The 25,971-nt window shown below is 40.2% G+C and overlaps 1 protein-coding gene across 1 annotated transcript; it reads right to left on the bottom strand.

Moving 5' to 3' along the window:
* Positions 1 to 1,071: 1,071 nt before the first annotated feature.
* On the bottom strand, positions 1,072 to 24,196 carry TOM1L1 (target of myb1 like 1 membrane trafficking protein). The gene is made up of 15 exons (XM_074160185.1): positions 24,139 to 24,196; positions 23,866 to 23,950; positions 21,574 to 21,652; positions 15,491 to 15,640; positions 14,955 to 15,074; positions 13,352 to 13,459; positions 12,549 to 12,665; positions 8,888 to 9,021; positions 6,423 to 6,483; positions 4,904 to 5,009; positions 3,954 to 4,041; positions 3,376 to 3,436; positions 2,460 to 2,547; positions 2,098 to 2,170; positions 1,072 to 1,135 (listed from the first exon to the last, which is right to left on the bottom strand). The coding sequence occupies exons 1-15, from the start codon at positions 24,194 to 24,196 to the stop codon at positions 1,072 to 1,074; spliced, it is 1,392 nt and encodes a 463-aa protein (XP_074016286.1).
* Between the last annotated feature and the right edge of the window lie 1,775 nt (positions 24,197 to 25,971).

A 25,971-nucleotide genomic window follows, 5' to 3' on the forward strand; every position in this document is an offset into this window, starting at 1 on the left:
TATCACTGGAACAGTTACCGAGCATTTATAATGCAGTATTTCACAAAAAGTTAGCTTATCAGCTATCAACATAGACTATGTTCTCAAATTTTATATCAATTATAAATTCAGAGAACTGGACCTGTTAAAGTGCACATTTTACATTCAGCATTAAAATAGATAAGGCACTTTACTTATTAAAAGAGAAAACTGTTATTAACAGGGTTAAACAACTTGACTAAAACGTGTTAACTATTGCTCATCTGCTTTGTAGATGATTATTTTTTCCTTCACCATAACAGCAATCTCTGCAGGACAGGAACATTGAAAGAAATGATTGATCCCCCTCCAATATGTACTGAGTAAATAAAAGCAACAACAACAACAACACAGGAACAAGCAGGGCTTTTTCTGTTCTGTTAATCATGGATGACGGCACCTCATGTCCCAGCTCAGGTTCTTGGCAAGACAAAAATCCAACTAGATTGCGGGCTTTTAGAAGAAACCAAAATCTGTGTTCAGGCTATGCATGGAGGAAAGTAACACTGCGTGTCTTCAGACAGCTATCAAGAGGCCCAATTTTAGAAATGTCCTACATATCAACACTCCTGTATAAATTTCTAGGGAGATTAACGCAGACAGCAATGAGGCCAAAATAGAAACTGGATTCTGCAGTTTCTGTAAACAATGTTCTGTTTTGTTTGCTGCATGAAGGGGTAAAGCAATACAAAGGAACAGTTAACTTGGAAGAAAAGCTTTCCTCTATACCTGCAAGTGTCCTTTGGTTTACTTGTGTGTCAAGTGTTACTTCATACACAGGTGAATTTGGAAATTGTATTTTAAAGGCCTCTAAAATACTTTACAAATACTCATACAAGTCACCTTGAAGAATACACAGTTGAACATTCAGGACAAATTATCATGGTGTAGATCCAAGTAACTTCAACTTCCACACAGCTTAGCACTCTAATACATTTTGTTGTGTCAAAATACAAAACCTGTTCTGTTATTCACTTGTACGTTAGAAGCCGCGCTGCACAGGACCAGCATCAGAGAATAACGTGTGCTCAGTAAAAAACTTCACCTCCACTTTCAGCATTCTGTATCCTTTTTAACTTCTGTCTTCAGCACGGCATCAATTTCTTCATAAATAGCTCTGAAAGAAGAGAAACAGGACGACTCCTACATCACAGTTTCATTTTGACAAAACACACCAATGAAATCCTGCCCAGGCATGAACTGCCAAGAGTTGATAGCGTTTGCCAAATGGAGTAGCATCAGCTGCAGGATGCCCAGGTTTCCATGGGAACAAAGAGCCAATCCTGCGGCGCGCCTGAGATTATACATTTAATGAGATACCTCTGGACATTGTCACTTTTGACGAAATAGATTTGGGAACAGGACCGCAAAACGCAAATGGCAAGCACGCCACATGGCATGCAGTTTCATGCATGCACTAGTCAGAAAAATCTCAACAAAGCTTTTTTTTATTTATTATCTCAGAATTTCATGGTTCCTTGGAAATAAGTTTTGTGTAGATGGTTCAATTTTTTTGCAATTTACTGGTAAAGAGTTCTGCGATTTGTTTAGTTTTGTATTAGTTTTCTGACTATTTGGCCCTCTAGAGAGTCCCAGCATCCGTTCCCTCTAGTAGCTTGTATTCAAATTGAGCATTTTCTTGATATGCAGTAGAACAACATTCTTAAAAATCACAATTCCTGTGAAGAGGAATTACTTTGGTTACCTTGCTCCAGAACTACCTGTGTTGAAGTGTCAATCAGCTTCCTCCACCAGGACCCTTACCATGCTTTATTCACCTTTTCATGTCACTGGATAGGATTTTAGTAGATCATTTTTGACACAGTATTACCAGTTTTGCAGATGCCATTCAATAAGCACACTATAGGAGCTTATTCTTTAATTGGTTATGCCAGAAATATTGGAAGAAAATGTACAAAAAGCAGCCACTCTCATTTATGTTAGTGATCCAGTTGATCAGCTAACGCAGTCTAAATAGTATGGTCTGTTTTCTCCCTCAAAAGAAAAAGCCACCTCAGAATTCTTCTTGCCTTTGGCACCTAAGAAAACTGTATATTATCTATTTTAAAAGTTACTTACTCAGTAGGAGCCAAGGGATCAAATTCCATGATCTCATAGTAATGAGGTGATGGTGACTTGTTCTTTGATGCAGCTGAAGAATAAAGACAGGCAGATATAATCCAGATTCAAATGTAAATGAAAAGCATGCAAAGAATATTACTTTTTTGTATCTTCTGAAAGTAGCAGATTATCTCCTATGTATCTAGTTGCTTTAGATGCTAAAACGGACAAACATGTCTCAGAGAAGCCATGAGCATATGAGATTTTGTCAATGTTTGTTGCTGCTCCTAGTCTTTTTAACAGTCATTATGTAAAGCCCTTAAGTTCTAACAAGAAAAATGTATCTTCATTAAAGCCAGGTGGTCTGCAGTATTTATTACCTGCTGGTGACGGTCCATTTAATGATGTGGTATGTCCAGTCTGCAGATTTACTGGATTCAGAGGCACTGGGCTTAAAAGAGTCGCCAACTAAGGACGTGAAGCAAAACGGTGCGTGAACAGATTGTTCTACGAGAACTGGTTTGACTTAACTTATGTAACTGCTGACTTATCTTTAGACTCTCAGACTATAGCAGTTAAATTCTAAGGTCAACAGTTACCAATCTAATTAATCTCCATTCTTCGCACTAAGTTCAAACATCTTTTAGTGTTATCTATAGCACATTTGTACAATTTACTTCTGTATAATTTGTTATGCTACACAGACTCAAGGACCGCAGTATTCACAATAAAGGTATCTGCTTTTACTTGCAGTTTAAAATAGGGTATACGCATGTGTGTTTCGGGGCTGCTTCTCATCTTTTCTGTTTCATACCGCCTACCACAGAACAGCATTGAAATTCATAACATTACCTCAAAGGCCCTTCATATTCTTTGCATTCCTTCTGTTACGGGTGTTTTTCCTGCAGCATATGCTATTTGTCCTACAGTGTACTTGGTGTTTAAGTGTTTGGGTTTTTTGGGGGGTTGTTTGGTGTTTGTGGAGGTTCTGGGGGGAGATCTCAGCTTGTTTCACACAGCAACAGATTAAACACAAATAATAGAGTAACTGCTTGCTGCAAACTCCCCTGAGATTGTGCTGGACCCAAGAAAATATGCTTTCATATTAGCGTCTGTGGTATCAAAAGAGGAAAGTTGGCCTGGTCACCAAGTACAGAGTGTTCCCTGCTGCGTGGAGAAGGGCCACAGAATAAATCTTTGTATCCCATTTGGACAGTTGTCAGGGTAAATCCAAACAGTTCTCATTTTGACAGTTGCCAGCAAAGAATGATTATTGTGAACACAAGTGTTACTCACATTGCTATATGAATGTCCAGCTGGGTTGCTTACACTATTGTTTTGTGCTTCAGCTGCAAATCTAGGAGAGAGTAATACATTGAAAGTAACTGAAACTATCAAAACTGTATGGTCTGATTGTTACATTATTTTTTTGCTGGTCTGTCTTTACCTTATGTCACAACTGAGAGCAGCACGGACAGGTGGGACACTGTCCCATTCACATAAAAGGTAGGGAACTACAAGGACACCTCTCTTATCTTAAAACTCCTCTTATTGACCTGTACAATTCATCTGTTTCCCCCTTTCATTGCAGCATTGGCAAGACTCAAGCAGAAAGTCATATGTATCGCAAGTATGTTTTGACTGTTGAGATACATTAATGTCTATGACTAAACAGTGCTGCAGGAGCAGTGCATCTTTAAGCACGTTAAGCAACGTCTAGCACACAGGTAGTTGTTTCAGTTGTTTGACTAATGTGTAAAAGTAGTAAATCTGTGTTCTCAGAGTTTTCTATAAACTCATTAGATGAATTACAGAGTACTAATACCTCTGAAGTTCTGTTATCTGTTACCATTCCTTGACAAGAGATTACTCACAGGAATTGCTGACCGCTTGGAGTAGCTGCTAAATTGAGCTGTGGATAAATTGAGGGATGATGCCTGGATTTATCTGCAGATATGCAATCTGAAATCCAAAGTGATAATTAATGATCATTTGAACATTTTAAAGCAAATCTTAGTTACTTGTACTATGAACATTAAAGGGTAAAGTTTTGTTTGGAAGGCATATAAGGAGTCTGAAACAAATTGCTGTTTATCACATGAAAGGCATAATTTAAATAAGTCTGAGAAGGTTTTAGACGCAATGTATTTATCGCCTTAAAACATTAAAACAACATCCGTAGTGCTATACATGGTAGAGACACCACTTAAAACCCCTTTCCCTATTTTTAAAAGATTAAAATGGAATTATAGGCATTTATTCCTGGGTGGACGTTCACACCTTTAATTTCTGTATACAGACTCCCCTGGAGGGAGCTTCTGCAAACACTAATTCCAGGTACCAAGAGTTAGGAGCTTTACTCACTCCTCTGACAATGAAAGAAGTCCAAAGTTACAGGAGATAAGTACCTTTCTCAAGCTGAACTGTTTCTAACATAAAGTGCATCCTGAAAAAAACTTAGGACATCAAGAGGGCATCAGAAAGGCGTATCTGTGTTTCTTTCTTCCAAGCCTACAGAACTGTTTTACAGACTTCATTGTAACAGAAAAACAGAGCGTGTTCTACTGTTCGAATTTACGTCATGGGGGAAAAAGGTTATTCCTTCCACTCTAAAGAAAATACAGGCAACCTTATACCAGCTTACATTTTTTTGGTATGTACACACATCAATTCTCCTTTTAAGGAGGTTTAAGGAACATCGTTAAAGTTCAGGAGTATCTTTGTTTTCTTTTTTACAAGAAACTTCTTGATTCCTCCACTAAGCTCTCGTTGGTTTGCTTTAGGAACCCAGACTGCCAAAGGAAATGTGTGTTCCATCACTTACTAAGGCCTGAAGGAGACACTGCAGAGTCTGTCGACACAGGAGATGGAGAATCTATGGAGAGGTCAAGTAGATCACTTGAGGGAGCAGATGGCTGTTTCCTGTACAGCTTAACATTTGAAAAGGAATAAAGTTGCTTTGGGTTTTTTGTTGTGTCCTTTTTTTTTTTTTTTGAAGGAACTTGTATAGTTTTAAACAAATTGCTATTTTCACAAATATAAACTTTTAAAAGCATAATATTAGAAACTAGCAAGTATGAGAGAAGACCAGGATATTTTTTTTTTGGTGTCAAAGATAGCTACTGAAACAAAAAATGCTTTCCAGAAAAGATCAGTTTCAGCAAGGTTGCTATTTCAGAAAATTAAGGAAAAAAATTCCAAAGTAGGAAATAAAACAGACTCAATTCAAGAAGCAATCATGAACTTGTTTAGATACAGGTTTGATCTCAATCTTCTGATGGAGTATTTTACAATATTTTCATGTTACTTATTTGCGTTATTGAGATTTGATACACACTTAGGAGATGGATTTTTTTCAGTCTTGTTTTGGATGGGAAAAGTTCAAAATCACAACAGTGTTTCCCAGGACACAGAAAAGGGTTCCCTTGGTTTCTCCTGTGAATGTGTTAGAATTAAAACTGTAGCCAACCAAAGATTTTAATACAACCACACGCTTGAATCATATGGGTTTGGTCACACCAGATTAAAGAAAAAAAAAAAAAGAGATGTATTTTAAGCTTGAAGAGTCCTGAATAATACAAAAATGCACAGACTGCACTGTTTGGACTATTAACTAATCCAACAGTGCATCCATCAAGCAAAACCATCCACCCTCATAACCAGAATGTAGTAATAGTGGCTTTTCAAGGAAAACAAGATCGTCTTCTATGTTTTTTTAAATAATTGTCAGCTGTATTTCAGCAGTCACAATGCAGTCATTTCCATATTGAGTCCTAGATGACTCCACAATTATGGCTTAGCAGAAGCTGAAACATGTGCAAAACTAGTCTGGGCAATATAATTAACAACCATAATTATCAATCAATAAAGGATAGTCATTAAAGTTTTGCTACAAGCCCTTATTCACAATTCAGAAAAAGCTTTGACTCAGAAAAAAACCAGTAATCGTGAGTTCCGATAGTGTAATTGTATTTCAGTCTATAAATGCTTAACAGAGAACAAATGAAAAGAAACCTTACGGTTCCCCATTTTGTATAAGGCAGATAACAGGACTTAGCTGTAGAGGTAATAAACCAGCATTGGAATAGGTATCTCTCTCATTTTTCCTGATCAAGATTCCATCTTAGATTTGACATAATTTGTTATTTTAGTTACATGAATTTGCATAAAATTCTGCAAGCGAGACTTTAGAAAAATCAGTAAGAGCAGTATCAGCCTGCTGTCTCCCATACCTCTCACCTAGAGAATAAAATTCTGCATACGTTAAAAGCGTATTTTTCACAATGACAGAAAAAGGAATGTTTACAGTCCTGAAGTTCATGAGCTCATCTATAATTACTCACCTCTGTGCGCTCACGTTGTATTCTTTGATTCTCCAAAAAACGAACTCTGTTTCGAGAGAACCTGTTGAAGTTGCAGAGTTAAGTGTTCACTCTTACATTTCTGTGATGTCACTCTTAAGAAAATGAAACCAGTTATAATCAAAGCTTGGTTATCAAAGGATTCCAGAGGTCCAAACAAGAACTAGAGCTGCTTTTCTCTGGGGGACTCGTGTCTGCACTAGCAATTTGACTCACTCCTCTGCAGGGCCATTGCCCTCTGATCACCTACGAACACCAGTTAATTTGTTCTTGGGATCACTTTTGGATGCAGCCATCTGTTTCTTCCAACGCAAAACCAAGGCAAAACCAAATTTGCCTCTGTTCATGCAAGATTGGTAACTGTGAACTCTGCCAAGTCTGGCTCCTTCTGACCAGAAGAGTCTTCCAACTGGGTCCCTGGAAGCCTTCTATCCTCAGAGGTCCCCACATTCCCTCATGCCATCTCAGGACAAACCACACCAGCTCTGGTACCCAGCACTCTCATTAGTTCAGGCATTCAAAATAATTTTTTTAAAAAAAGAAACCCAAAAAATCCACCTGCATAAATATTTATGTACTAGGAGTCGTAACAGTGCTACACTGAGTCCAGAGCAGGCCCAGCCAAGTGACATCCAGCATCCATAAGGTCAATCCGTTTCAGAAGTAAGAGCCCCGGAGTGGGATGGGCATGAGACTGTCTATACAACTGCATTTGCTGTTCAGGGTTACCATACTGGTGAAGTCCACAAAGATAGTGTATGTGCAGGGAGGAACAGGAGAAAAAAAAAAAACCTTTCCAAATGCAGAAAAAATATTTCTCTGAAATACAGGAAGAACCGGGAAGTTGCTAGAGCCACTAGAGGGAGCCATTGCTACGTACACAGGGCTGGTTTACCGCACAGTGGTGATTGCTCCTGATTTAATTTAGGCTCTACATTAACAATCAGAAACAGCAATTGCAGCATGACTTGTCTTCAAACAATACACATAGTCTGAAACAGATGTAGCTAGTTAAAAATCAGTTTGCCCTTTACACATCTCATTGTTCAGAGGGAGTTCCGAAGAACAAATCTTCTGCAGTGAACATTAACCAAATACATTTCAACGCTTATCAAATCTAAAGTGCAATGCATCTGCACCCAGGGAGCCTCATTACATATAAACCATAACATTACAGTAAGAAAACACAGCAGCTTTCTGTCCAGTTTCACAATGGCCAATTAATTGCTCCTTAAATCACCAGGTGAGTCTTTCCTAAGGAATGGGTTGAATGATACCCACAAGCTACTATTGATAGTTAAGAGGTTCTAGGCCTTGCCAGTATTTGTCAGTCGTAACAAAAATCTAAGCCCACAACTGACTTCACTGGATTTAGAGAAGCTGAACAGATTTCTAGTTTTGCTTTACTAAAATGAGAAACTTCCTAAAGCAAGAAGTGAGCACAACATTTTTTCAAGGCAGTTATTGTAAATTATGCCAACACTGCTGTAGACATAAGATTTAAGGAGCAATGAAAACTAAATGTTGTCAAGATTAGACCCAAGGTTTGTGCCGTGACACTTAGAATTTGTGATATTTTCAGTGCAGAATTCAGAAGAGGTTTAAAAAGAAAAGATAACCATGATGAACCATCGCACTTGATGTATGATGATTTTTATAACATTTCTTAGCCATGGAGAAGATATAAAACTACTTAACAAGGAAGGCTAGTTCCTATTAAACCAGAATACTCTTTATAAGTGTATTCACTGTGATATTTTGGGGGATAATACTGGAATTTTGAGTTTAAAATTAATTTCAGTTTAGCTAGCATCTAGTCATGCCGCCATAATAGACGCATCCACAGAACGTCAACACAAGCACTGCTGTGCTTCCATGTGTGAAAGAAAGAAACATTTGGTGCTGTAAGACAAGTAGAACAGCGCGTTTCAATCCAGTTGAGAAAAGCAAGTGACTCTCTTATGCATGCAATGAGGCAGAATGCTATTCCATGGCCAATTTCTGCAGTAAAGCTGTCAAAATTGTTCAGAAAGGAGAACAAGTATTCTTTTCTGGAGGCATATACACTTAACATAGATAAGGACCATCACCACTACTGAAGGGTTTGTAGCAGACTGATGACAAATTCACTGTGCACTACCAAAAAGGAAAGCCAAATTCCAAAATAACTTTTGTGTGTCTCTGTCTGATTTCCTGCCTATGCTGTTAACTTGTTTTACCCAATTCTAATGGTCCTCTAACTATTTCTTATAAACCATTTCTGAAGTGATTAGGAGAAGGTAAATACAACATTTTCCCTTTTTTGCAATCATGTTTCTTTTCTGCATTTAAGGATAAAATCTGTCTCCTTGTGGAGGATCAACATTAGAGGTAGGGACCATCTGTGTCCATTAAGTGCCCTTACTCAGTTAGGACACCAGATGTGAGGAGAGAGGCCCTGTACCTACCTTTCATGTCCCAGGAGGACGTTATTCAGATCTTCATTTACTTGTATTAACTCAACCATCACGTCTTCATTCTCCACTGTCACCAACAACTCCATGATCCTCTCCTGCATCATCCGACAGGTCTTGTACAGTTTCTGCCCAAGGCAGGGGATGAAAAAAAAAACACACCATAAATCACAACTGTGGTCTCCCAGTTTGTCAGTTCTGAAGAAGAACGATAAGACACCTGAGCACTGCAGACTCACAGGTAACATACTTAATTTACACAAATCACACACATACCAAACATTGCAAACAGCATAATTTTCACGTCTTTGATCTCAGCAAGGCAGGTTGACGACTACTATCATCACAGCCAGCACTCCTACCCAATCCCTACCTCTTGACACAGCCTTTATTTCTAAATGTGTATCTGTCTCTAAAATCAAAATTACAAATTGCAAAATAACGAAGACCCCTCTAGGTGATGCAGAGCAAATTTGATTTGATCCTGTTTGAAGCCGATTAAACTCAGCAGGATACTTCACATGGATGTAATGGATGTGATCCTGTTCAACATCTGCTTGAAGGAAAAACAGTAATAGTCTAAAGGGCAGAAGTGCTCTGTGACACAAGTCTCCAGCTCTAACTATTCCTCTAAGTGGGGAAGTCTGGATGCACTTAATCTATGCACTTTTTGAGGAAGTGACACAAACTGAGCAGAATCAGCTTATAGGAGAACTAGGAGAGTTTATTGAGCAGATTTTTGCATTATTGTCAGTTGAAATGGAAGACAGTTTATTTATATTCCTCTCCACTACAGATTTTGCATGTTCAAAGAAACAAATTCTTTAGCAACAGGAACTTCAACTCAGCCAACATTTTATTCCCCCCCACAGTGCATTTGCAAATGCTGGCAGGCTCTGCTTAAGGGGAAAAAAAAATAGGAGGGGAAAAATTATTCTATTTGCACACTGCTATTCAGAAATTGCTCTGGTATTATTCTCAAAGTGATCAGATTTTTCATCAAAAAGCATGTATTTCACGTAAATAAATGATTTTATTTATGTAAAAAGAAATTTTGCACCCCTTTGCCAAATCTGCATAATGATTACAGAGTACTGTACCTTCCAGTACTCTACCTTCATCGCCCAGGATAAAACACACAAAAACGTATTCAGTTTAATGTCAGAAATTAAATTTAAAACCTCTCCAACTCCACACTTTATTACCTGATCCGCATTAAAAAATATATGTGTATTTCTTACGACTCCATTATACGGGCAAACTAGCTCCTTTGTAAAGATCGATATTCAATAGAGAAGGAAACGGAGACATTTCAAGCATGGATTTGCAAGGCTTTGCTCCTATCCACAGTGTATCCTATCCATACACTTTGCTCCTATCCACAGTATCCTATCCATACACTCTTATGTATTGAAAATTAGAGTTTTACAGTGATGGGCAACCAGCTGCTATAACAAACACCAGTGATTCCAAGGAATTTGCGCTAATTTGTACCAGCTGATGGTCTTGCATGTCCATCAAATATATCTATTCATTTTCCAGGACAAAAGTTTGTTACTCTTCTTGGCTGATACTGAGCTTCAGCTATTTTTTAACTTCAAGCACATTTCAAGTGAGATCTGCTATCTCAAGCCTTGCCCAAACAGGGTGGAGAAAGGGAGCAGCCTAGCCACGAATGAATCTACAGAACTGAAAATATGTTGCACTGATAAAAGTTTACCCTGCTACAGTTTTTACTGACAGACTTCAGATAATCAGAACGACTGAAATTAATGTCTGCAACTCACTCAAAGCCTAACCAAGCAGCTCTTTTTAGTAAAGGACTGTTCTTTGACAACAAAAGCCTAATCCAAGCAATCCAAGTAGAGCTACAAACAAAAGGAAACATTAAACATTGTTAAAGGAACAGACTAGCCATGCTTGATGCTTCATACCACTCAGCACAAAGGGAAAAGAAGAGACAGAACAACAGTGAAATTAACATAGAAGGAATAAGCTTTTAGTCACTCCCCCACAAATGAGAACTCCACGCCCTGTCCTCAAACTTTTGCCAACAATTTTATTACTGGGAGTGTCAGTAACAATCCACTGGTTTACTGTGGGCAATCTTATCTGTGCACTTACATGTGGAAGGACTATAGCAGGAGACAGGAAATTAAAGACATACTTTTCCTGTTTCACAACCAGGAACTCTTATCTTGTCGTGGACTGGACAGAGGTGCCCGAGTATATTAAACCAGTGTATTCTCCGACCTGGGGTATCTTTCACTGGTTGGTTAAATCATCAAGACCAGTTTGCACCTTGGCCACCTCCCTGGTGGCAATACCACTACAGAAGTGAAGTACTGTACATACAACAGCTATAGTTTAGCTGGAACAACCTGTACTCAATCCTTTAGTGCAGGCAAAGCAAACCCTCTACAATCTCTTCCAACAACTATTTGCCCGTGTTTAAAGCCTACTCTGCTCAGACCCTTGCTTCACAGGCCCTTCCCTCCTTGGACTTGTAGCTCCACAAATCTCTGTAAAAGAGACAGTGTTGGGGATGTGAGGAACTTCCAGGGCAGCAAAAACCACTGAGAGATTGCCCCTGTCTCCTATCTCGTTCCCCCAGACCAGCAACACTGCCTGTCGTTAAAGATGAGAGACAGTGGCAAACTGCTGCTATCTCTCGATATCCCACCTCCAGTTGCAAACCAATCCATAAATGGACACAGCTGAACAGGACGACCTTGAAGACAAACCAAGAGCACCCAATAAGGGTCCCTTGCAAAGGAAGAATTCTCCACTGGGCAAGAGATGCACACTGAAGGCTTGCAAAAATTACATCACTTCTCCAACACATTCAATGCTGACAAATTACCAAAAATGCTTCCTCATAATAGAAGTTCAGAGGTAAGTTTAGAAACAGGAGGATGTGACAGAAGCTTTTTAAATTCTTGCAGACAGTATGAAACACAAAAATGTTCAATGACAGGTTACTATTGAAACGCTAAAGTAATACTGCATTTTTAATTTCTAAAATAGAAAATACAGCATGAACAAGTAGAAGAAATGACATCACAGAAAGAAGAACAACTACACGTTCACTGTCAAATCTAAACTGGACTATTGCAATACATTTCCTTCAGGCCACACTTTAAGAGCACGTGGATTCATCTACAGCATAGCAGGCTCCCAATCTTTTGAGGTCATGCACATAAACCCAGTGTTTCATATTCTTCACTGGCCTTCAGTCTGCCTTTAAGGTACTGGTAATAATAAAGAGAGCACTGAAAACTCCAGGACGGATGTGAGAGACAGACTGTGTCATCATCTATTTTCCCACAAGGCAACTGCGTTCAACTGGAATGTTCTCGGGGCTGTTTGACAAAACACGCTTAACAGAGAACGCTCCATTATGAAATTCCTTTGCCCTTGAAATTCCCTAGATCTTAAATTTGCATTGCAAGCTGTATTGTCCTTTCCTGACTATCTAGATGTCAGGGGAAGGTGAAGAAGACAAGAGAAAGCTGAGCAAAACCAAAGACTGAAACCTGTTGTTGGATTCCATGTGGCAACATGAATCCAGACATTTAAAGAAAGGATTAATGTATTTTAAAAACAATTTCGACCAAATCAAACCATTAGCCCCTACCAATGAATTATCACATACCTGTAAAAGATTCATATCATCTGGATTTTCAGATCCAGGAACATTTTCTTTTAATATTGATGACATGACTCTCACATTCATTTTTGCCATATCCAGTTCACTGTACAGTTTCCCAATCTGTTGAGTTCAACATGAAAGAATATTGTGTAGGTGAAGAGAGTGAGCAGAACAATTCTTACCTCTAATATGTAGTTTCTTCCCTATTATACATAATATGGGCCTAATTAGCATTATTTTACTCTGGTGACTTGCCATGAAAATGAATGGAATTAGCTCAGCTTTTATATGTGCAATCAAACTAAGATTCAAGTCTGATAGCACTACTTGTTTTTCTTACAGTTAATCCCTCTCACTAATGGTACTGTTACTTTGCTTAGTTACCTACAGGCCAAGGAGGAATGGAAGTGAGCTGTCCTTTCCTTTCTGCTTTTCAGAATAATCTCTTCAAACAGGTCTTATGCAAAAGTAAGCTTGACTTTCTCACTGATCTCTGAAGTAACTTTTATCAATTTGCATAACAACATCATAAGAGATTATTAGATATTCTCACGCTTGAGTAAACGATTCCACTTTCTGGATGGGGTACAGCCTGGCATCGGCATTTATTGAACTCGCTTCTGCCTACTTTGCTTTGGCACACCAACATATAAAAAATCCTCAGGTGAACGAACCTAAAACCAGTAATATAGAACTATGCCACTTGAACTGATGCTCCCTTCCAGTGGTCTATGCACCCAGGTTGTCAAAATCACATGCTAACAGTACATTTCAAGTGGACCCCCTCGGAACCTGTAATACTGCACCTGCTCGGGAGTCAGCAGTAATGTTGGGCCTGCGGGAAGAGGCAGTAAAGAACGCTTTGCAGGAGTAGCAGAGGATGGTGACGACTTGGTAGAAGGCTGAGATGAAGCCTGCGGAAAGACAAAAGAGCAGAGCTCGAGCTACAAAACATCTTTGTCAGACTGAACAACTGGGCATCAGCTTTCTCATAATTAATGTTCCCAGGAAATTTGTTGAGCAAGTTCTATTTACAAGAATAAATCTAATGGCCATTTTTTAATGAAATGAGGCTTGGAATTCAGATATCTTTTAAATGGGTTTGCAAGTAAATTCCATCACAGGATAAATTGGGAATGGCTAAGAACAGGCTAGCTCCTTGAGCTCTCAAGCCATCTAATAGCCAAGAGCGCTTCCCAAACTGCCACTGCAATTTTACAATGAAGGATAGCTTAGAATGCAATCACACTTGGAAGCAGTGATGGGGTTAAGTCTGGGGCTCTGCAGAAGATGAACTACAAAAGCCTTCTGGATCGAAAAGCTATAACACTTTGTCTGAAGAAAGCTTCACATGCATTTGAACTGACTGCTATTAAAGATAAAGCCAAATCCAAAACCCAACCCACACAAGACACACTCCTAGGGACTGAGCTAAAAATTGTGTTCAGGTCTCCCATTTCTGAGATAAACAGGTTTGCCACTGATTTTAACCGGCAGATACACATGGTAGACAGAATTGTCTCTACTGTACTTGGTGAGAAAAAAAAAATGTTTCTTGAGAGCATTCTCCATACAGCTTGTTCAAACAACCTTTAAATACGTAAGATTTTGTGCACTCCACCATTCAATCATCAAATCAAACTCAGGATAAATCTGAATGATTCCTGTCTGCACTGATTACAGGCACCTAATTCTGTAATTGCAAGGTTCCACCCAGTGGTAGATGGCTTTCACACTTCCCAAAACTCTCAGGAAAACTCTTCTAATAGGAAAAAAATATTCTGGAAAGAACAGCCTTATTTTCAGCTATGTCCAACGCTCAAGCCATACTTATGCTTAATGTCCTAGATGCTACACAATGATACCTATGATATATGGTTAAATAACATTTATTGTGTACAGGCTGTGCAAACAGCTGGAGACATATATAGACAATAATATTTTCTTCTAGATTCCCATCTCTCTTGGGTTAAAGACAGATAATACTCATATTCTGAACAGTATCAGTGTTCATTAAAATCTTACTCATTTTAGTTGAGGTTTTCAGAAGTTGGCAAGTTTGGAGCACTCGGTTCTCATTAATTTTTGAGGTAAACAGCATACCTAAACCCTTTACACACTTTGAAAGTTTCAAGAGAGAGATGCTTCCTTTTTGAGAACGTATCCACTAATCTATGGTTTGAAATAAAATAAACTATTACATAGGCCAGGTTTCTTTGTTATCTTGGCTGTTATAACTGAAACCGATCCCTGCTCACGTGCTTAAGTAGGTTGGTCATATTCTGCCCTGGAGCATTTAAATAAAACAAACCAAACCAAACACACCTTCTTTGTCTACAGAGCTCATACAATTAACACAACCCACTTCTGATTTACAATGGTTAATGAAGTATCCTTGTGTATCCCCACCTTAGGTCCCCCTCTGCTGGAGTCAGAAAATGGAAACTCCACTCCTTTCTTCAGCAATTCTAGATAAACTTCTTTTACTTCGCTCACATCCACCATTCCTTGGAAACCTCGGGCCCACGCCTAGTTTTGAAATAACAGAAACAATATCAGTCACAGAAATGGACAGTCAGTGGATTAGACAAGTGCTTCTAAAACACATGGTCCTAAAGGCAAGTCATTCCCTCCATCCACTCCAGCTAACTCCACTCAAAGCAGCAGGAACCACAAAAGCTCCAAAGATACCTCTCATCCTGCTTCTTGAGTGCGACCACAGGGGGAGTACATACACAGACTGGGAGGGGAATATAAAAGGCGGAGTTTTCCAGCTCCCTCCCTTTGTCTTCCAGTCTGTGCTATTCCTGCATGAAGCAGGAGCAGCAAGAATAAAGCCTGCTTTAGGAAGAGGTTCCCATAAGTATGTTACAGAAATGGGCTGCATCATTAAATGTTTACCATATAGCAGAGACACAAACATCTACTGTGTGCTCTAGACTTACCATGATAAAGGTCAAGATTCTCTCCTGCATGTCAATTGGCAGATTGTATCTTGGATTCAGCAGTTTCACCAGCTTGTCTTTACAGAAATCCTTCTTCACAACTAAAGACTGGAATCTTGGGCCACAGTTCTCTATACACATGTCAAGCAGCTGCGCACACAAAAAGCTTCTGTTACACAGAAACTAGGGAAAAAAACCCAACTCGATTACCTTTGCTTCCTTTTGTTAAATTTGTTCCAAGGTGTTATGGGGAAGAGTACAAAAGGGTATGAACAGATTATTGACAGTGACCTCACCAGAATGCCTGATGAGGTTGCTACAGGGAAACAGTAGCTCACTGTGCGCACTGTTACACCTATGCAATAAAAAATGAGACATGTTGGCCAGAGTTATACTATTTTTAACAGAGAAGTACGGTCACACTTGCTTCCATGTCATAGCAGTTACTGAACATACTGTACCTTAACAGCATGAAAGCTGTCCATAGCTTAAAAAAAAACTTGTACAGATTCAGTAATAGAATTAGTTCACTGCTTAGCACAGAGATACCCTAGTCTGGCAGATTCTGAAGAGCTCTACAAGAGAAGAAAATAAGATTACTAAATGCCTCCCTTGTAATCTGCCCTGTAAACAAGAGACTAATGAAAAAACGGAAAAGAACAAATTCAACAACTCGGACTACAATCTCTTCACACATTTTAAAGGTCACATTGATTTGAAACAGAATAGCTGAATTGTTCCAATTGTCAGATTTACCTTCACGAAAGCAGTCTACTTCCAAAACTCTGCTTGGAATGCTCAGAGTAGGATACCTGCAAGCAACACATCTGCCCTACCAAATATAGCAATATGCGATAATGACACAGTACTCCTCCCTTGTACATCTGGAGGTGGCTGATTACAATCCCCATTTTAGAGAACAGATATCAAAAGCTGTCACTGCATCCCAGTCACCTGAAATCAGGCCAACAAAAGTCTTGATAGGAAACTGGGGTCAGTCAAATCAGGTGCAGAATCAGGAACAGAACTCATCTTGCCTGGCTCAAATCAGGGGATCAACCACAGGACTATGATGTCCCACATAGAGAAAAACAGTTACTCTTATGCTTTTTGCTATTCTACTGTATCTTTACTTTCCCTCTCAATTTAAGAGGGAAGATGGAAGCAAAGAGTAGAAAGTAACAAAAGTCTGCAAAATGTCATGGGTTTTGAGACAAAATTTCCCCTGAATCATGAAACAGATAGGATATTTCCTCAAAAGGATACACAGATTTTAAAGGACACTATTGTAATCTTGATAAAAGTAGGTTAAATATACTTTCCTATTCAGAGCAAACTATATTTGACTAAGTTGAAATAATTTTAGTAACTCATCTTCTAGCCTTAGGACTTGAGGATTTTTTTTTCCCAGTGTGATCACGAACTTAGGGGAGAAGAGGTTTAAAACCAGAAGAAAATATATTGCTGAAATGAAAACAGGGTAGAACAAAGAGACACAGGCAGACTGCTGTGCAAAAAAACTAACTGAGAGATAATTACAAAAAAAAATCTTGGCTCGAATCATTATTTTTCATTTGAAAGAGTACATGAAACATATGCTAATAAACCAAATCATTTGCCTGTGCCGTACTTCAAAGATGGTCTGCGTAAAAAATTTTCAACCCAGTGCATGGGAAATTCGGCATGCAACTCCCTATTATTAATTCTCTACTTAAGGGACTGTGAATTTATGCTCTGAATGAAAGTACTGAACTAATGGGTTAGATCCTTGACTCAATTATGCCAGTACACCCCACTCAGAGTGAAACTAAGCTGGTGTAAGAAAAAGAAGAATTTGACTCAATTATTTTTAACCAGGCCATTCGTGAACAAGCCACTTCCATGCTAATAACAACAACCATATTAAAACTCTAATGAAAGGTTTTTATCGTTTCAAATAGGACTTCACCTTCCCAAGCAGTTCCATTTGAATGAATAGATCCAAGGCGGCCAAGTCAACCACTGCTCCACACAACACAATGGAATCTCAATAGAAACTTGTTTTAATAACAGAACGGGCAAATTAACTTCGACCAAACCATTAAACTTCCTCTAAATGACAGGCAGGACCTGAGGACTGTTGGAATTGACAGAGCTGCTATGTTCCAGGCTAGCTGATACCAGACATCCAGTTGAGAAGAGACCTGCACTGAGCAAAAAGGGGGGCAAATTGCGCAACCAAAGCCCTCTGGTTCACATGACAGCAACACACAACTAAAATGGTAACAGGCATCTGAACAGAGGCAAAGACAAACTGTAAGGCAAAAACAAAAGAGGGAGAAGTTGATGAGGATAAGAAAGTCAGCTACATTCCTTATCAATAGCGACCTCACTCAGAATTCAGTAGGACTATCTACTCATCTAAAGTAGCCAGGTATGGTCCATTAAGCTGTAATGAATGGATGTAGTTTGTGATGGATACTTCTCAGACCTAAGGTGAACACAGATAACACAGATTAATGACTTGTTCCCTTTGAGTCAGAAAGACAAAGAAGCAAACTGTTTATCTATCTCCAGGATTACACTCTACTAAACATATACTGATGTCTACCCAGTAGAGTTTTTGAACAGCAAGACACTATTTCCAAGTGCCAGCATTTAAAAGAAACTTGTATGAGCAGCTTTTTCAGCTGCCATTCATCAATTACAGTGTGGTAGCTATGTAGACTTTACCAAGATTCTGCATTTCAAAAATACTTTTTCAGAAGTCTTGAATTTTTCTTTTGCTCCCACTCAATGCTCTTTCCCTTTTTTCCTCTTTGCCCATATATATCATAAAGTGTAATAAAGTTCACTAGGATTTTTTTGATTGAGGAGCTGTAGGGCTCTCTCATGTTTTTGTTTTTAAGATCCTCTGCTTTGTGAAATGTTAACAAAAGAAGATCTGAAGGTCACATTTGCCATGCTAAAATTTTTTTAACATGTGAAAACTTACACAATATTAAAAAGAGAAAAAAGCTTAAGGCAAAAATCCAAACTGCAAAATTTAAACCTAGCCAATGACTTCCTTTAAAATATTTTCCTACAGTGTAATGCAAAAATGAAACATTAATTCCATCTTAAATTTATGCCCACTCCTCTGTATGTAAGAGTGTGTGTGTGTGGACACAGGTACAGAGTGACACATTCAATGAACTACTTCCCCATGTGCTGTTCAGTTCCCAAGACCTTACAGACATCAGAACTGGGGAACTGCAGTAAGTGCTTTACAAAACAAAGGGAGATCTATAGAGACAACTGAACAGGTGCCTCAGTGTTCACTACGTAAACACTGAGTTTAGTATCCAAAGTCTATTAGTAATAAGAAGTCAACTAACACATACACTGTTGGATTCCTGCCTAAAAGTTCTAATCCTCCTCAGTCTGATTGCAAAATCACCACCGCCAAGCCTGATCTCTTGGTTTTATCAAAGACCGTGCATTAAACAACTTAATGGTTGGACATGCATCCACTTTGATCCGTGTGACTTCACACACACTGGGTAACGTCACTAGATCAGAGTGCATGAAGTCAAGCCACAGCCAACACATTATACAGCTGGCAATCACCCTTCTTCCTCCGAGTAAACAAATACACATTTATGAGCCAGAAGGAAGACACTGTTGAGATTTAACGTATCTCGATGACAGAATCAGGGCCAACGTGCAGTTGTGCTACTTCAGATAAACACTTCCACATTTTACTCTTTGTGTATTCTCTGGGAATAAACTCCTTAAGCAGTTTCACTAGAAAGATTAAATTCTAGAATTTCAAGGTTGAGTAAATAAAAGCGGATAAAAGTACATTTCAAAAGAAAAGAGATTTGTAGATCTGTTGCCTCCTTAGTTGTTTCTAATGTAGGTAGGAGAGACAATTTGATGTAGAGTCTCAAAAGCTGGAGAACCACAGTTACTGTAGGAAACGCAGTAAGTAAACTTAGATTTCATTAAAAACAAGTCCTTATTTTTGTAGAAATTTGAAAGAAAAATAATTTTAAGAGATGTTGCATGGTGGGGGGTTGTGTTCTAGGAATTGAAAATTATTTTTGTTTTTCCATTTGCAATGATTCACTATTCCAATATAAGCATTTCAAAATGGGAAACAGGAACAATTTCATCAAGGCAATCAAGAACCCAAACCAGAAGAACATAGAAGCACATAGAAAAGCTGACTTGGGAAAAAAGGAGTTAAAAGTCATACGTGGTCAGCAGTGAGGTCATCAGAAGAAAGGTTCCACACACGCTAAACTGATGGTAGTACTGGTAGAAAACCAGAAAAAGGAAAGAAGCCAGGGGCAGAGGAGAGGTAAGGATGGAAGATTTTACATAAGAACAGAAGCTGGAAGAGAAAGAGTTAGAGGAAAGGCTGGCACTTACTAAAACAAAACAAAGTATTAAGGAACTCAAGGAGAAAAAACCTGCAGTCAGAAAACGGAAGCTGGGCCAAAAGGATGTGATTGCCTGGCAGGCAGGGTTACATGCGTACGTGTGGGTAGGTGAGAACAGACGTGGAGAAAGAGGCCTGGAACAGTAAAGAAACTGTGAGAAAGTGTTGAACTACAAGCACAACTGAAACCTGGTACAGGCTCCATCTGTGAGCAAATACAATGAGCTTCCAGGTCAACGTGATAAAGTTATTCCATGGATACACCTGAAACAAGATCCTTCTCCCACTTTCATGTCCTAAAGAGCTAAGCTATAATGTCACCTTGGGTATATCTGCCGAGTAAATATCCAAAGAAAGGCTCCTAAATCTAAGCACTGGGTTATCACAACTCCAGTTGACTGTGTCAGATACTCAGAAGAGGACCTAGGTGCACCAAGACTGTAGGAGAAAGCAAGCAGATCTGATACAGGGATTGCAATTACAGGTGGAAACTGAGTGTTTCTGTTATGCAAACACATACAACACACAAAAAGGTGAGTCATGAGACAGTGGAGGAGGAAGCCAGGAAAGAAGTGCGGAAATGGAATGAGCTGAAGGTATACATCGGTATGCTTAACACATCTATCTGCACCTCTAACTTGTCAGGAGACACTTGGGCAATTGCTAAGTGACCTACAATTTGACACTATCAATCACCCATCTTCCTTAATAATTTCTCAGCGCATATTGATATAGATAATGATTTTGCACAACAAATACCAAACCCATGAGTAATAGTACTCAGTGTAATGCAGACAGGCCTCTACAACCTCAAAAAAGGAAATGGTGAAGAAAATACTACTAGACAAGTAATGAAAGACACAAATCCCCAACAACTTAAAATATGAATGGTTACAGTTGCACTATTGTTGCACTATTGTTAGTCAAGAGTAATTCAAGTTGGGAACTTTGGACTTATGACAGTGTTAGAACTTCTTGCCACTGCCTGTTATCAGTGTAGTGGAAAACACAGAACTATGTTAACATACTCGAGTAAACCTCAAATTCACTGAAATCATAACTTTCCCAAACTCCAGGATAGTTCAGAAACACTGTCGGATTATCTCAAATGAGGATATTTCCAGCCACTCCATCCTTTAGTCCTAACATCTGAATCTTATGTGGCTTACCCTATGTCTCGCTGCCTTGCTTAACTCACCAGTTACCCTTTCATTCAAGTTTCTCATTTATACACAATAACACTTACCTTTAGGAAACAGGTATTGCACATTCCACCACACTGCATACCAGTCTTAGTTTAACTAAGATCAGTACAACAAGGTGAGTAATAGAATGGTCAAATGTTGCTTTTATGTAATATCCCAACCTCCATATCTTTTACAAACAGGTGGGGCACTCACAGAGGGACAGTCACTGGAATAAATAAGAACTATAATACTTTTATGTAGTACAAGTTCAAAAAAACCCAAAACTGCAGCAGTGAATTTAAGAATTTGCATCACCCAGGACTGTAGAGAACACCAGCAGACCATCTGATCTGCACTGTGGTAGCGCTGCACACACAAACAACAAAGAAAACATCCTGGAGAGTTGTGTCAGTGATAATTTGCATGCCACCTTATCGTTTAACATGTTTTCCTTCTTAGTATCTAATTAATATAAATATAGCTGTACTTACAGACAGGGTAAGCCTGATCTCCTTATGGTTACAGTTTTTTGAAAGCTTTTTCTTTAGCGCTTTAACTGCATCTTTAGGCCTGGGACAAGAAATTGGGTAGAAAAAGTTACCAGAGAAGTTAGACTGTTTTTCTAGTTTGTAACTTCATCAAAGAGCCAAAAATATCAGCCTGAGATATGGGGCCATATTCATCCCTGTATTTACACCCACATAGAACTAGAGCAATTGCCCCATTGATTTCAACAAAATCACTTCAGCATTGAGCTGGAGCAGTCAATCAGGTTTGCTGCTGCAGACCGTGCGTTACTCCAGAGACTCGTGCAGTGAAACAAAGTTATTCTCCTCTGCAAAGTCTCCTCCAAAATTATATTATTTCACTGTTGTACAATAGATTTACTTATCTAGCTTTTCTTGCTATGAAAGGGAATAACAATTGCCAGCTGTATCAAGAGTTGACTGGTACCTACTTTTCTTGTATGATGCAATTAAAAGATACTCTCCTGGGAGTGCTGTCAGGAGTTGGGGTGTCTTGGCTAACTTCCAATCTTATAATTGCAGGATGCTTTCAACTCATCTGAATAATTACCATGTACGGATGGACAACCCATTCCACCCCAGAGATAGTGGCATTTCTAGCACAGTCATTTTGATGTCTATATATACACCCCGTATCTTTTAACTATCTATGTAGGAGGAAAAGGGTGGAAGATGGTATCAAGCTTATCACACGTGGAAAACAGTTTTGCCTGATTAATATAGGCTATCATACAATTACAATTGTATGTGTACGACTATTAGGGCCAGCTCAATGCTCGTGATCAACAAAAACAAGATGTCCTAAAGTCTCTTTAGGATCTCTCTAGAATCTAAGATGAAGCAATAGGTATAAATGCAGTGTTTCACTAAGAAAAAAAAAAAAAAAAAAAAAAAGAGATCTTTGTTGAAAATATTTCAAAGGCAATGAAATTAAATGGGTATTTACCATTACTGCATTTTTCAGTTTGAAATGTTGGCATACTTCATCAGGAAAAAAGAAGAGATTTCTCTATTTTTCTTAATCTTATGTCATACCAGTAGAGAATCAAGTGACAAATGGGAGCATGAGAGCAGAGATGAAAACTCTCCCTTGCAGAAAGCTGTACTACTACTATTCCACTCCTGCTTCTTGCTTCCCTCACTGAAGCATCTGGAAATGCTCTGGTCAGGAGCTGGATATTGCATTAAAATAACCATTTGCCTAATGAGATACAGCAGTTCTGCTGTTCCTAGTATCCTGTTACAGACTGCGACTAGTAGTAGTTGCTTAGGAGGAAGTTATAAGGAGTTCCTTTGCTAGCACAAGCTGTGCACAAGAGGAAACAGTTTATTAAAAAAAGCTCTGTTGCATAGAAGCTCCACATAAAAACTAACACTGAAGGTCAAAGCATGCTGTTGCTTATGGCAATGACCAGAAGGGAGTTATTACTGATCTTACAAGCTCTAAGAGCCATGGGTGAGAGTGTGGGATTCAAAAAAAAAAGAAGGAAAAGCTTATATAACAAAAAGATACTTGTGCAGAAACTAAGGCATAATTCTCCTGGAGAAAGCTCTCCAATTTGTGTTAAAACATGCCACTGCTAGCAGTGAGTTCTTACAATGCAATGCTGAAACAGATCTTACATGAGAGCAAATTTGTTCTTCTCCTCTTTTTACAGGTGGGACCAAGGAAGTACAAAGCAGTGAGGAGGAAACCAGAACACGGCCATTCAGTCAAGGGGCCACCTCTGTCCCGGGAGCCCCGGACACACGCGGTGATACAGCAGATCCCACCGAACAGATACCCAGCCATCACTTCGCTCCTGCTGTGATGTATCTTGGCTGAGAAGCTGCACAGTGGGGAACTCCGGTTAAGTTAAAAACACAGAGTTTTAAGTTGCGATGTAGGCAACCAAATGGGTTTTGCAGAGCACAAGGGCACCCGTTTAGCCTGACGGGCAGTGCAGGTTATACAAAATACAGCAGGCTCAGGTGAGAACCTATGTGATCACCCTTCTTCAGTGCTTGTCTACAGGGAAGAGCCTACAAATCTGATCCCTACAAGTGCCAACGTCTGAGCAAAACGCACTGAGACGGGGAAAACTCTTCCCTCGAAACAGACACCTGCTCCCTGCTGCTATACCGTTTTGGGTAACTTTACACGCGCGTTGTATCGCCTGCTACCCCTGAGACGAAAACCCGGCTGTTCCCATTCCCCACAAGTGACCTCTGGCAGCGGGAGCCCCCCCCGGGCCCGCAGCCCCCCGCGGCGCTCACCCCTCTTCCGTGGCGTTGATCACGTCGCAGATGTGCATGAACTGTCCCCACTCCTCCGTCTGCAGCGCTCCGCACGTCGCCCGGTCTGAAAAGCCAAGGGGAGCCGCCGTACAGCAACGGCCGGGAACCCCGCGGGCCGGGCGGGAAGAGCGGGGAGGCGCCGTCCCGCCGCGCCCCTCACGGCCCGGGCAGCGAGGCGGGAAACGGCGGCCCCCGGCTCCCCTCAGGCGGGCGGCGGACCAGGGCGGGACGCGATGCCCTCTCGTTACTCACCGACCAGGCTGCCCACGGCGGTGCCGAAAGGGTCTTTCGGAGCCTTCCCGAAGGCCATGGCCGCTGCCGGCAGAGTCGCGCGGCCTCTGAGGGGAGGCAGCCCCGTCCCGTCCCGCCGGATCCGGCCGCTCCCCTCCGCCCCGCTGGTCGCTCCCTTCCTGGGACTGGGGCGGAGCCGCCTCCAGGTGCCGTCGCGGTTCCTCGCTGCTGATCGCGGGCCGGGCCGGCAGCGCCGCCCCCGCGGGGCCACACGGCTGCCGTGCCCTCGGAGCAGCGGGGTAAGTGCTAACGCGGCTAACGCGGGGAGCGGCCCTGCCCGGGCCCGGGCCCGGCCTCGGGGGCTGCGCCTCACGGACGGGTCAGCCCCGCACCTCGATGCCGGGCCCAGGGCACCCCACTGACTCCATCGCGTAGCCACGTCCTCCTTTCCCTGCTCCTTGGCCAGTGTTTAACGTGTGACAGGACCCCCCATTTACGGCCAACTCAGAGGTCCCTCAGTCATCTCCTAAATGGGACTTAATAGCTGAAACCACGAGAAAATTGGCATTTCATAAGGCAAAGCTCGGAACGCCTAGGTCAAACCTACCCAGGGGCTCCAACCTGCCGGTTGGCACCTGTGACTTGGAAACCTGTGTTAACTTCAGCAGAAAGGGGAAAAATAGCTGTCTTGCAGCGCTCACCCCCATGGGTCTGTTCAGTAGCACAGAAGATGAATGGTAATTTTGGGGTTATTTCATGTATTTTGAAGAACTTCTTACAGCAGAACTGACTTTAAAGGATCAGCTTTACGATACAAGTGTTAAGACCTTCCCTTCAGGTACGAGACCCCAGAAAATCAGGCTTTTCAAAGGCAGCAAAATAGAATGTACGCTTTTAAACTGATACCTGATACAATTTGCTGGTTAAATTGATTACACACAATTAATTTATTTTAAAAGGCAACTGGCAAACACAGTGAGAGTGACAACTTCTGCTACACCGTACCGCACAGTCTGTAGACACATTCAACCTTTAGCATCTGCTGCTATGGAATCACTGGGGCTGACCCCTGCTCCTGCAACATTCATACCTGTTTTCTGAAACCCGTATGTTCTTTTCTGTTTCACAGGTTTAACAGGAACAGATGCACAGATCTCAAAGAAGCGGGGGAAGAAACCAGCACATGTAAGTTACATTCATAAAGTCATCCTTTGTCTTATGTAGGAACCACTAACATGTTCCTCTCGCCACATACACGTTTCCACGTGTGGGACTTTCTTGCTACAATTACTAGCAATGACTTCCATTGTGTCACTTCATCACACGTCTGACTATCTCAGACCTATACAAAACTTGGGAATGAATGTGGCATGAATAAATTAAAACCTCAGCTGTAATTTTTGTTGACTGAGAGTTGTAATTATTTCAGTATCAAACAAATACAAAATCATATTAACGAGCATTTGAATACAGCTTAATCAGTCATACAGTCAGAAAATGATATAACCGAATAAATTATTTGCCTGACATTAGAATTTCATGAATTAACAAAGCTGTATTTACACTGATTATGAGAGTTCTTCCTAGGATAAACTCATTTTACTTTATTTTGCATTTTGAATAACTCTATGGCCCCATCTAGTGGATGGCTTTAACATAAAGGCTGGTACACACCTTTTTGTGTACCTGCGGGTATCTCTACAAAAAGCAAGTTATTACAAGAACTTTTAGGCAAGTTGATCATGTACAATGAATGTGGGAGCTGAGTCTTTTTCTTACTCTTCCTATAGTAAATGGGTGGAGTTCATGATACAGCTTTGTGAAGTTCCATTTGAGACTGTTTCTATGAACGCA

The sequence above is a fragment of the Numenius arquata genome, chromosome 17 (assembly GCF_964106895.1).
Source record: "Numenius arquata chromosome 17, bNumArq3.hap1.1, whole genome shotgun sequence".
Classification (NCBI taxonomy): Eukaryota; Metazoa; Chordata; class Aves; order Charadriiformes; family Scolopacidae; genus Numenius; species Numenius arquata.